General features: G+C 45.0%; 1 protein-coding gene across 1 annotated transcript in view; it reads left to right on the top strand.

Annotated features, from left to right (window-relative positions):
* DAPK1 (death associated protein kinase 1) overlaps nt 1-13,609 on the top strand; it is a 568,454-nt gene that overhangs the window by 181,222 nt on the left and 373,623 nt on the right. The window contains exon 3 of the mRNA XM_085632914.1: nt 9,016-9,237. Within this exon, the coding sequence (XP_085489040.1) occupies nt 9,016-9,237 (222 nt within the window). The remainder of the gene's footprint in view (nt 1-9,015; nt 9,238-13,609) is intronic.

The raw sequence follows: 13,609 nt of genomic DNA, 5'->3' as shown, positions 1-13,609 counted from the left end.
TCTAATTGGGCCCAGCGGGCCCTTATTTTTATGGGAAACGCAAATTGCGCCCTGTCAACGGAGCGTCGTCGTTCCTTGTTGATTAAATTGGACCCCAAACTAGGAGATTTGGCTTCTTCTGAGGCCGGGGCGGTTGCGCAGGGGGGCCTTTTTGGCGAACCCTTTGTGAAGGAATTGGGGAAGTTTGTGTCTACTTTTACTTCCTTAGACAAGGCCCAGTCTGGTATTAAGAAGGTGTTTACCCAGCGGGTTTTCCGCGGGGCCGGCCGAGGCAGGGGCCGCTCGTCCGGCCACGGGTTCCAGCAAAACCCTCAAAAGGGACAAGGCTCTGGTCGTGGTCAATACAATTCCACCGCAAATTACACCAACTTCTACCCAACGCGAGGACAGCGTTTCAGAGGTCGTGGAGGCTACAAGTCCAACTCTGGAGGCGGGAGCTCTAGCGGTAAGTGTCCTTCCCGCATGTCAAATACAGTTAGGGGGGCGACTGGCGTGCTTCAGAGAGGCTTGGGCGGCGTTAACGTCCGATGCATGGGTCCTTAAGACGATTCAGGGCTTTCATGTAGAATTTCGGGACAATCCCCGCCAGCTGGCGCGGCCAACTCCATTACAATTCAGCCTTCAGGACGCACGGTTGATCGACGAAGAGGTCGCCGACTTGCTTCGCAAAGGCGCCATTTGTCGCACATCCCTGCATCCTCATGGTTTCCTCAGCAATATTTTCCTCGTGGACAAAGCCGATGGAGGTCGTCGTCCGGTAATCAATCTCAAGGAATTCAACACGTGGTTAGTGTACCGCCACTTCAAAATGGAGGGAATTCATCTCTTGCGCGATCTCCTGCGCCCTTCCGACTGGTTGGCGCGTTTGGATTTGAAAGACGCCTACCTCGTGATTCCGGTGCACCCGCCCCACAGACGATTCCTACAGTTTTGTTGGGGGGGCCTGATATACGAATTCACGGCCCTTCCGTTCGGGCTTTCCTCGGCACCATGGTGTTTCACCAAGGTGCTTCATCCCGCGGTAGAGTTTCTCCGGGCACGGGGTATTCGCATGATCGTCTATCTGGACGACCTTCTTCTAATGGCTCAATCTCCCCAACTCTTGTTGGTGCAACTCCAGCAAACTGTTTCTCTTCTGCAGAACCTAGGGTTCGTTATCAACACTGCGAAATCAGTACTTCAGCCTTCGCAGTCAGTGACCTTCCTGGGCTTTGTGGTAGACTCCGTTCAGGCGACGTTGAGCCTTCCCTCTCGCAAGTTGGCAAAAATTCGGCACGAATTACGCCAGACGGTATGCAGGCCCTCCATTTCCCTCCGTCGCTTGGCCAGGATTCTGGGCCTCCTGTCATCCTCGATTCAGGCGATTTTCCCGGGCCCTTTACACTATCGGGCATTGCAACGATTAAAGGCCTACCACCTCAGACGGGGTCGGTCGTACGATCACGTGGTACCACTTTCGGCAGAAGCCAAAGAGGAAGTTCAGTGGTGGCTCACTCATATGGAGGCATGGAACGGTCGAGCGATTTTTGGCTCCGTTCCGGACTTGGTCATCGAGTCCGACGCCAGCAAACTGGGTTGGGGTGCTCGATGCGGGGATTTCTCCACCGGAGGTGTTTGGTCAGCAGACGAGCGGGCCTTTCACATCAATTGCTTGGAACTGTTGGCCGGTTCTTTCGCAGTGCGCTGCTGGACCAAGGACAGGGTGCAATCTTGTGTCCTCCTGAAGATGGACAACGTCTCTGCGGTCCGTTACGTCAATCGGTTGGGAGGGCCCCGTTCTCGGGCTTTGGCCAACCTAGCGAAAGACTTTTGGGGATACTGCCTGGACCATCATATATCGGTGACAGCGGAGTATCTCCCGGGCCAGCACAATCAAGTAGCGGACTGGCACTCTCGTCATCTCTACGACTCCAGCTTATGGAAGCTGGATCCTCCTGTCTTCCTATGGTTGAACGAACTCTGGGGTCCCTTCTCAGCGGACCTTTTTGCCTCCCGTTTGGACAACCAAGTGCCCAGATTCTTCAGTTGGCGACCGGATCCGATGGCTCTAGCCACGGATGCCTTCCTCCAGGACTGGAGGACGGAAACCGGTTACGCGTTTCCGCCATTCTCCATGATAATGAGAACAACGGCCCAGATCCGACGACAGTGCGCGGAGCTGACCTTGATCACCCCCCTATGGAGGTCTCAAGTTTGGTTTCCAGTTCTTCTGGAACTTTCCTGGGATTCTCCAATCCTACTCCCCCTGTATCCTCAACTTCTTCGGAACCCAGAAGGGAACCTTCATCCCCTGATTACTCGGGAGACGCTCAGACTCATGGCGTGGCGTCTTTCAGGCGCAGATGGTCGCTGCCGGGACTTTCGGGACAGGCTGAGGCCCTCCTGTCAAAGGCATGGGCAGACAGCACCACGAAACGTTATAGATCCGCGTGGTCACGATGGGTTCGTTGGTGTCTTCGACGGGATTTGGATCCCGTGGTCGCAGGAATCGTTCCCCTCTTGAATTTTTTCGCCGATTTGGCGTCGGACGGCTTGGCATATCGCTCCATTAATGCTATCAGATCGGCGATTTCTGCCGGTCACGAGCCTCTAGACGGAGCGCCTGTTGGGGAACATCCGATGGTCTGCAGACTTTTACGGGGCGTGCGCTTATCGTTACCCCCAGAACCTCGTTACTCTGTTCTTTGGGACGTCAACAGAGTCTTGAATCTGTTTCTTTCCTGGCAATCTAATCGATACCTCTCTCTGAAAGAATTGTCTTCCAAGCTTGCTATGCTTCTATGCTTGGTCTCCTGCAGACGGGTTTCCGATGTTCGTGCACTAGACGTCTCGGCGCGGGTTTTCTCCCCGGAAGGGGTTGTTTTTACGATCGGACGCAGAACCAAGTCGCATTCACGTACAGTAACGTACCCGGCTTTCCGGGACTCTCCCAAACTGTGTGTGGTAGATTGTTTAAAGTCATATGAAGATTTAACGCAGGAACTCCGCCCGCCGGGCGAGCGACAACTCTTGATAGCTCTCAAGAAACCACACAAAGCAGTCTCTTCTCCCACCATTGCCAGGTGGGTGCGATGGGTTATGCAAGAGGCTGGCATTGACACAAAATTATTTGGTGCCCATTCTGCCAGAGGTGCTATGACCTCAAAGGCTTTCGCGCTAGGTGCGCGTTTGAAGGATTTAATGCGAGCAGCGGACTGGTCGTCCGACTCTACCTTCAAGAGGTTTTATTTTAAGCCAGTCCTTAATGTTGCACAGTTAGTGGTAAGTAAGCTTTGAACTAGCATAATCCGAAGCCTCCGGTCCTGACATAGAATCGGAATTTGCCTAGTAACATGACGGTAAGTTCCAATTCTATTAAGGACACGGAGGCGAGGATTATCCCGCCCGGGGCACCTTTGGTGCGAACCCCCCCGTATGGCAGTAAGTACTTATTTTCTCGACCTTGATTGGCGGGACATGCTTGTTTCGTTTGATGTGTTTTCTACTGTGACCTTGCGTAATATGCACGGTTTGGTTCGCACGGTTCTCACCTCCCTGCTTGGTTTCTTTTAGGCAATGATGGATCCAAGCAAGACCAATAAGGAAATGGCGTGACTTGCGCGAAGAAAGAGGAGGAATGAGAGCGGACAGAGGACTTTACAGGATGTTATGGAAATAGTTGATGGACTAATGTACTCTACTTATCCCTGGTTGTAGGGAGTTGTAGTTTTTTATGGTTTTACACTGATATTTACGTATCTCTCTGGCTGCTGTGTGTTTGTTATTTCTAATAAAGCGAAGAGAGATAGCATAATCCTCGCCTCCGTGTCCTTAATAGAATTGGAACTTACCGTCATGTTACTAGGCAAATTCCGATTCCACCCGCATTTGCCAGCAATTGTGCACTTTCTTGGTTCCGTATCCAAATTTGTTTCAACATTTGATTTGTGAGCCCACTCTTTTAATATATTCCTGCTTGGTCTTCTGTCTGTTTAGGTACCGTTGTCTGTCCTTTTTGGACAGTTTACTTTCACTGCTCTTTTTGCTAATTTCTTTTTCTTTTCATACCTTCTTTGTATCTACTGCCCCTTTCATTTTCGTTTAAAAATATAGCATCCAAACAACATTTATTGGTATCTTAGCAAATATGTCACATGGATATCCACCTTTTAAAAAAGCTGTGAATTAACACATTCTTTCAAGTTCAAGCTGCGCGTTTATATGAATGCATGTCTAGCGTTTCCCTCAAGGTTTTGCTTTGTGCACCATCTCCAGCATCGCTACATCTGTTTAAACATCTGTTTTAAGCTGGTAAACCATGTAGAGATCCCTTCTTCACACTAGCTTTCCCTGGCAAACCAGTTCCCAACCAGCTCTCCATCTCTGACGAAAGGCGGAGAGCTCTTTATTAAAATCTTTTGGACCCTTTTAAAACATCTTGTGTTCCCTCAAGCATGGTAGTCTTACTTTCCCATAAACTTTCATTTGTTGTCACATTCCATAATTTCCTTCTCATTGTACCATGTATTTTGCTTGCATTCATACACAATACAAAATAGTAATTTGTGCAAAGGAGAAACACAAAGCTGGTGTTGTAAATTTTGCTCTACTTGGAGTAGTTCTCATGCTAGAGCTGTGACACGTAGTTTTAGCTGCATGTACCAAACAACAAAGCATAAAATTTGGGAACAAGCACTACACACTTTTCCCTGGTGACCAGAGTGATATTTGTCAAATCTCATACACCAGAAAGCCTAGAGTCCAGCTTCAGTTCCATGAAAGGGAGGCTGTTCAGCTAGTTATAAAGCAGTGAACGTGCCCGACTTTGGCTTTATCCATCATCCATCTCTAACCTCCATTCCCCGGTGTATTTAGAGATGCTTTAATATTCATAGAAAGTTATTCTTCCTGTTTCAGAAAGCACTATGTTGAATTAGGGCAAGTCGATTAAATACTGCTTGATGCAGAAGGCCTTTACAGTATAACTAATTGGAAGCATGTGGTGTTTAGTGTTTGACTCTGCATCTGCCCTCATTTATTCAGAGGAGCGGTGTTGTGCATTTTATTGCATCTTTTTGTATTATGTTTGTGATTGGAGGACTTAACAATCTTTGGCTTTAGATGGCTTAGTCATCCACTAGCAACATGATATCTGCCTCTATAAACCTTTCTCATCGAATATTGTCTCTTTACTCTTGGGCCTGCAAATACTTTAACTATGCCCGCCCCAACCAAAGAGAAGATGTATTACATAATATCGGTTTAAAATTTGCAGTTGTCTAACGCCGTGTTCACTTATATATACCGTCTAGATCTACTTTTGTATTAACATCTTGATACAATAATTAATTATTGCATTTTAACTTTTTATTTGGAAACCATCTCATTGCCATAGAAAAGTGAAGCCTAATATCCGAAGCAATTTAGAGCGTTTTGGACCCCAAAATAACTTCTTGTGCTTAAATTACCTTTATCTTTTCTTTTTTTTAAAGCCAGTTGGCCTGTATCCACCGTTCAATGTTATTCAGGCATTCTTCTGGGTGATGTACTTCTCCGGGCATTTATCCCTCCACAAGGCTAGTAAAATGGTTTGCTCTAGAGTTGGGCAGGTCTAGCAGATACAACCTGGACAATTATGCTAAGATGTCCAGTACACATCCTCCAGTGGTGTTTCTGTCCAGTGAAATGGACAAAGGCATAGCTTAGGGATATACTATCACCTGCCACATGCTGAGCAAAGGGTTTTCACCCAGTACCTTCTGGAACCCTTTAGTTATGTGATATGTAGCCCATAAAGATTGTAGTATTACGTTTGTCTATTAAAGGCACCAATCCTTTTATTTATAATGCAGAGAGGCACATGGTAGTCACCCAGTTCACTACATAGTTAATTAGCAAGTACGTTCTCTAGTTCTTGAAATGAGAAGTCCATATGATAAAAAGCCAGATACTGGGCAGACTCTTAAAGCACATTGTCATTTTTCCAATAGCGACTTAACGTGTCTGGTTTTGAGGGAAAATGGCGGTACCTTTTCAGAGAGAGGTTAGAAATGTGTGTCACAAATATTTGATCACATAACCTCACCACAGAAGCATTGGTCCACAGGACTGTGGAATTGGCCCATTTGTGCATAGGAAAAAAGCGCATTTCTGTTGGACCAAGATCAGTAGCAAACTGTAGTAACATTTCCTCCATGGATTTGTGAAGGGGAAATTTAAACAAACTTCCATGATGGATTTCTAGAAGAATCCTTTTCCAGTATCCAGAATATTTAGTTCCCTACTTTCTTATCCTTAAATTGGAAAAGGCATCTGTACTATAGAAATAGTTTTCTTTCAGGGTTTGCATGGTTGTCTGATATTGGACAACCTTGAATATGTGGGCGCTATTATTAATTTGCTTGGAATGACACCTGTTTATATTTTGCTGCTGAGCTCAATGGTAGTTTTTGATCTAGAATGAAGGTCTTTTACTCCACGTCCTCTCATTTTGCTGTGGGATCATGGAACCAGAGGGCTTAGTGAGATTGTAAAACGCAGGTGAAATAGTTCTTCTAACTCTATTAAGGAGATTTTGCACTTTATTATTGACCATAATGTCGAATGGCAAAGCTCGGAGCCGGTTAGAGCCTACGAAGGGAGCTAAGCAGTCCTTTTTTTTTTTGTGAGATCTTTTGTATAATACCATCACTATTCCAGAGCACCAGGTCCACTGCGTAGCCTCAGGCGTGTGTCTAAGAGCAGCCGCTAATTGAGTGAAATGTTAATTTATGAAGTCATCTAAGAACCCGTCAACCAAGTTATATTCTGTCTCCTTCAATCACAGGGGAAAGTCCATAGGTGCCAGTATCCTATGTATTTTGTAATAGAAAATAGATGGGACATTCACTAAATGCTTTATTTTATTGTCTGGATCTATAACTGATCACAGTGAGTGTGTGCTCTTGTGACGGAGCATATGTTGCAGCTCAAATCTCACAAGCAAGTTGTGAATTTGCAGTGTATACTTAACAGTCAATCTACAGTTAATTCAACCTCACATAAATTGCTTATGCACCGTCCCCTTCGATCTGGGGACTTTAAGGATCAACCACGGTTGGAAATGGGTAATGATTGATTCACCTAATGAGAAACAACCTCACAAAATTGTTTTGGATCCTGGAAAAGAAGTGTTGCTCACCTTCAATTTCCACATTGTAATAGGGCTATAACAGTAACTGTACTGGTACATTATTCCAACCTTCGCACAAATCCTAAATCTGGTGCGTGTGAATTACAAGTTTTGCTGTAGTTATAGTAATTGCCTATACTTTGCTTACAAAATTTCACCAACTAAATCCTGGTTTAACAGGGCACATTCTATGTTTGCTCACCTTAGGATGGGTGAAAACATGCAACTAGGTGCTATCCCTGAAAAATGAACAAATTGAAATGATATGGTAAATACTGCATCCCACAGTATTGCAATTTCGGGGTGTTCAATCAATGGACCAATGTTTTTTAAGCAGAAATTTGAAGGAGCTTACTAGTTTTTAGATGAGTTGCCTCTCTTTGACTGGTCACACGCATGGACATAAACTTGCAAGAGGCTTTACTCTAGTGTCCATCACTTGCAGCTCCTGGCTCAAACAAGCGACAGCAGGTACGTGGCATTTCTAGCTGTTTCTTGGGAAGAACCCTTCAAACCCGTTCACTGTCCTTTCTTTAAGGGCAGCTCCATCAGTATGTGTGGGTGCAGAAGCCCTGGTAGATGGTCCTGAAGTGTGATGCATACGCTCACTGAAATATTATCTGGTTATGTGAATTTGTGGTCCAAAGACCAGCCTTCTCACTTAAACAGGATAGATTGATTTTAATGACTGCAAACTTCACTTATGGCTAGTGTAAAATCATCAAGTAAGGAGTTGTTTCTATAGTCCTGTTTTTAGTTGTACTGAGGATAAGAGGAGGTTAGGGGAGTGTTATGGGGCATCTATACGCAATTCTTGAGATACCTACTAAGTTGAAATAATTTTGGGTATTTAGAAAGATTTGAAGCACTATTTTCACCCCAGGAACACTCCTAAATTTACTCTTAAAGTAATGTGTAGGTTTGTTTTCAGGGATGTAAAAGTTCTGACTAACTCCATATATTTCAAGTGCAGAGGAATAAATACTTCAACAACATACATGTGTAGAAGACTTTTTGTTGCAGGTTGTTGGTGCAATGGGCAATCATCCTGGGTATGTATTGGAGAAGAAATATTGAACAAGATTTGCATAGGTCTCCATGTGTATGTTATACGTTTGCTCAAACCTTAGGTGAAAATATTTGATAAACAGACTTAATTTTTCTAAATCTTGGTGAACTGGGCCCAGAACCAGCAGTAGGTTTTATTTGAGCAAAGATAAATGCACATCTACTTCTTCGGGCATTGCTATCCAAGCTCTGATCACCTACTCCCTTTTGTCATTCTCTTTATTTCTAGCCTTTTAATACCATTCTTTTTGTAAAGTAATTTAGATCTATGCACTATGGAAATGCGATTTTTTATTTACTACATTTTGTACTGTGCTCATTGCAAAACTGAATTGCTTTTAAGAGCTTGTGAGAAGGCAAAATGAGGAAGAGAAAGTTTCTCAATGACTGAGTCTTGCTGGAGTTATGTATGTGCAGTGGGAGGTTGTACCAGAGGCGCTCGTTCGCAGCGTAAGATCGCTTGCCTCCTCTGATCTTGCAGTTTGTTCTAGGGACCGTGATGAGGTTGATGTCGTTTGAGCATAGACATCTGAGGCGTAGTACTCAATTGTTTTTCCATAAGTAAGTGGTTGGAGAGCCTTGTAATTTTGATGAGCCCAGGTGTGATGCGAACGTAAGTTTGCTGGATTTTATGGAGTCTAGTAATTTGGTAGAAATGTAAATTAAATAAAACCAAACTGACATGTATTTATTGCAGGATATGTAATGTTCTGGTCATCCCAATTTCTTAAAACACTGCTTGTTCTAATCTTCCAAACTTGATCCTAAACTTGAAGCGGTTGTGTTTTGTATTGCAGCGGACAGTCTGCAGTGGTGAAGAAATGCCAGGAGAAAAGCACCGGGGTCCAATATGCTGCAAAGTTTATCAAGAAAAGGAGGACCAAATCCAGCCGAAGGGGAGTCACCAAAGAGGACATCGAGAGGGAGGTCAGCATCCTGAAGGAGATCAAGCATCCAAACGTCATCACTCTGCATGAGGTTTACGAGAACAAATTAGATGTCATCCTCATTCTGGAGCTGTAAGTCACTCAGTTCTATTGTGGTTCAGGCAGAAGGTGGTCTTGGGCAGCACTGATGTTGGACCTTTGGTGAGAGTTGAGAATGGGGAGGGTAGTTCAGGAGGGCCTCGTTGCTTAGGTGATGGGTTGCTTTGTTGACTGCAGGCCATAGCACTGTGGCCTGGTCCATCAGTAGGTTGAATGGTCTGTAATACAGAGACAGATTTCAAGTGGATTGTCATTTATGAAAAGACTTGTTTGGCATTTCTCTGCATGTAGCACTTTCTTCTTGTCTCGGTGCTTAGAAGGCCTAGAGTCAGTGTGCGAGTTAGCAGGTCCTGGTACTCTCTGAAGTACAGTCAATGCAATGTGTCTTTTTTTTTATTCTAAAGCAAGAGGAGTCTTATATTGTGCCTCCCTTACCTTGTGCAATTGCAATCAGCTTGCCACCCGCAGCTTCCTCCAAATAGCCAGAGCCACTCTTAGTGATTTAATTTTTTAATATGTCTCACCATAGCACAACGCTGGCAATTCAAAACTCTGCAAATAACGTGCTTCAATGTGATTGTGTTCAATTTATGGACATCTGAATGATGGAAGAGTAAGTCCGCTTTGCATGCATTCAATTTCATAACTTGTCAGCAGCAAGTGTTGAACTCACTGAGCCATCCTGCTAGCTTCAGTAGACCTGAGTGAAACAAGTATTGTCTCCGGCAGTCCCTGCACGCTAAAGTGAGAAATATCAACTAGTGGAAAGTGGAGCTATCAACAGTTCTAAGAAGCATTGTACCCATCCTCAACCACTCTGACCTTCTTTTCCCACATCTAATTTATGACTCCTGTGCATTTTTGTTGTTGAAATATTTAATACTTTTTAAGATACATTTCATTTAGACAACCACCTGACTAAAATGTTTCATGTAGTTTCAGTCATGGCACATAGTTCAGCAAACTCATTGATGGTAACAATAGGACATCACTGTTTGACAGTGTCTACCACCTTGAGTGTGCGCTGATCTTTTATGCTCAATTGGTTTATCACTAAGAGTATCCAGGGCCCCTAAAACATGTTCAACCGCTCTTATCTAGCCAGGGACCTTTAAGTTAGGATGCAACAAGCCTCACCATAACAGGACCAAATGGGCTTCAGCTTCATGAAGGCGAAAGAGAATCATGGCTGGGGGATTGGAAATAAATGTGAGCGAAGGAGAAGAGGTCCAACTTTTGGGTTTTAAGTTATGGAGGAAGAAAGTGGGCAGGCAGGCCAAAATAAAAAGGGAATGTTGGATTGAAGGTGCCCATGGAGGGAATCATTCACTTCACTCAAAAGTCACTGCTCAAACATGAAACGAGGCCCATAAAGACTGGGGTTGGGTCTCTAAACATTTACAGCTCTCGATAGTCTGTTCAGATCGACCAGGACACTACAGGGTGAGATGACAATCAACAGTTTCATGTAAAGTTTGATGGAGTGGGTGATTGTGAAACATCTGTCCTCTACGGGGGTCTAAATGTCTATTCACATCAAGAACACTATGGAGAAATCACCATCTCTCACTATGCAGAACCTCGTGGGTTGGAGAATCCTAGTCTGTAAGCCCTTGGCTCCAGATTGTTGACGAAGGGACATGAGCTGTCTCCTCAACTTCTCTCTCACCTTTGAGGTGTCTGGGATAAAATATACATGTCTAACCTTAAGAGGTATCTTACCTCTTGTAGTGTCCTAAATCTAATCCTTCACAATTTATTTTTTCAAAATTAGCATAGCTGTCGGACCGGCTCCTTTTTAGGTCTCGCCCAGCGATGCAGCGCAAAGCACTGCTCGCTATGCGAGATCTATTGTTGTCGACTTGGGTCGGAAGGGGGACAGGACATGTGCACGCGTACGGCAAGGCCTGGACAGGAGATGTGCACGCGTATGGTGCGAGCAGGAGTTGTCATAATGCCGCAAGCCGTACCCATGCACATCAACTGTCTGTGCCGAAGCTTAACAGACAGGAGATGTGCACGCGTACTGCTCGCGGTTTTATCACAACCCCTGCTCGCACCATATGCGTGCACATCTCCTGTCCAGGCGCGGCGCGCTTACGTCAACTGCATGCATTATCAGCCGGTGGCCATGTACAGCATGCCTCTTTAACCACCTGCAGGCTCCCGCTCAACCCCACTCGACGGCTCTTGTGCGGACTCTGCGCTGCTCCCCGGCTGCTCTCCTCGATGGCAGGGGGGACTTGCCTCTTCACCCGGACACTTCCAGCCGCGTGCTCCATGCCCCGCCCATGTTCCAGGCAAGGTTGCCTGACTTCCGGGTCGTGAAGAGAGCGGCCCGGAGAAGGCTTCCAGAACAGCTCGGGTTGCTGTGGCGAAACACTGGGTGGGCTCCCGCCTCATCAATAAAACACCAGGCGGACAATAAGGGGTAGGCTTCCTCTCCTTAAAATACAAGCATTGAAAATGCAATAGGTCTCGCCTTTGATTAAGTTAAAGCCATTTGCTTTGCTAATGGTCTTGTATGGCAATGCAAATGGCTTTAACTTAATGAAAAGCAAGGCCTCTTGCATTTTTAATGCTTGTTTACTCTGTTGTGAGGTTGGCTATCTTGAGTCGGGGATATCTCCTTAAGGCCGCAGACAGGTCTTCTATAGGTATCCTGAACTCCTCTGCCATCCCAGGAGACAGAAAGATGAAAGATCATCCTCTGCAATACAGAATATCTGCAGATTCCAGGCTCTGGCCATCTGCTCCAAAGGCTAACAGTGGAGCATGTGATGTGGCCCTTTGCAGCTCTTTAATCTCTTTATGAACCTTGTTTCTGGTGTCAGGGAAGGCCTGGATGGACTTTTCCAGTTGTGATACTCTGCCAATACAAAGCCAAGCAGCGTGTTAAACTTTGAATTTAATGTCTATTCTTTGAAGCATTCCTGTCACAGTAGAGCTATATCCTTGAGCGTAGTAGTTCTCAAGTTTCCCCAACACCAGTGGATTTCTTTTTCCTTCCCCTGCCCTATGGTTGCTGGTGGGCCAGTCGGGGCAGTAAGTCGACCTTATCTCCTTTTTGTTCCAAGGATGGGGCATCGTTGGGGGCAACTATCTACCCAGTAAGAATAAGCAAGATAAATTACCCGAGTGGAAGAAACACTCCAATCCAATGTGGCCGCCACAAAGCTAGAAGGATTTGGACCCTTAAGGACTAGTGCAGCTGGACCACAACACCAAGTATATGCACTAGATAAAGGCTTCCCTAGTTACACTTGAGGAACATTCCCATAGAACACTCAAATCTGAACGTTCCAAAAAAGAATCCAATCCTAAATTTCTTACTTCTATTCATTTATACTGCATTGTGTCTCTGACTTTCTCAAGGGGCATTGACATGTACATATTTTGCAACAATAAATCAAGAAATCAGATTAAGCAGGGCGAAGAGAAAGCGAGCAGTCACCTGTGAGCAGATAGTGAATACTTCATGAAACATATGAACACATATTTGTACATGATTCAATTAGGTGTCTTGTATAGATAGCCAAATCAATGCAGGTCTAAAGTATTTTGTACAAAACCGGTCAAGAGAATTTCATCTTGGTGTGTATCATAGTTTATTACAATTGTTCCAAAGCAATTTAGTGTGCCCTGGGTGATAGGCAAAACAAAAACAAGAGTCCTCCAAAGCAAGGGTCACTTCTTCCAAAATGTTGTTTGCCGGACCCGTATTCCTTCAAGAGTCTCCTCCGGAAGGGGGCCTTGTTTTCAGAAATTGTGTGTGGTTAGACTCACGTATTCATGGGATTAGAGCTATGATGAGGCTTATTGGAGAAGTGTCACTTTTGACTTACTACATGGAGTGCATTGTGCTTGCAGCTTTATAGACGGTTGTTGAAGAAGTTTGATTGGTTTCTTTTTTGGGATGTTCAGATTCATTTGAGTGTGATATGCAAATGTTCTACTGTAGCAGCCATGTCACGTTGCCAAGTGTGTGCTCTGGGCAATTATCTCTCCCCGTCCATGATTGCCCCTTTCATGGTCTGGGTTGACAGTGCAGCGTTCGCCATACAATTATGTAGGCATCACTCGAGAGGGGCTTTGGCTCCATGCACATGTTGGGCGCCAGGAGTACAGGTTTTGATGGGGCAGAAGTTGTGTGCTTCCACACAAAAATGTGCTTACCCTCCACACATCTGTGATCTATTTTGTTTGTTTATTTATCCAGCTTCCTAAACTTGAATTTTCAGCGGCACACACATGGCATTGGAATCCTTATAGTGTCTTGGATAACTAGATCATTTGTTACTTCTCTAGCAGAAGCACAGATGACTGGAGGGCAGTCATTAACCTAAGTGAAAATGTAGGTCTGACTTGACAGTGCAACCGTCACTTGACCTTTCACAGTACACCA

Source organism: Triturus cristatus, chromosome 2_1 (genome assembly GCF_964204655.1).
Source record: "Triturus cristatus chromosome 2_1, aTriCri1.1, whole genome shotgun sequence".
NCBI lineage: Eukaryota > Metazoa > Chordata > Amphibia > Caudata > Salamandridae > Triturus > Triturus cristatus.
Note: the sequence above shows the minus strand (reverse complement) of the source record. Positions and strands in the feature narration are given on the sequence as shown.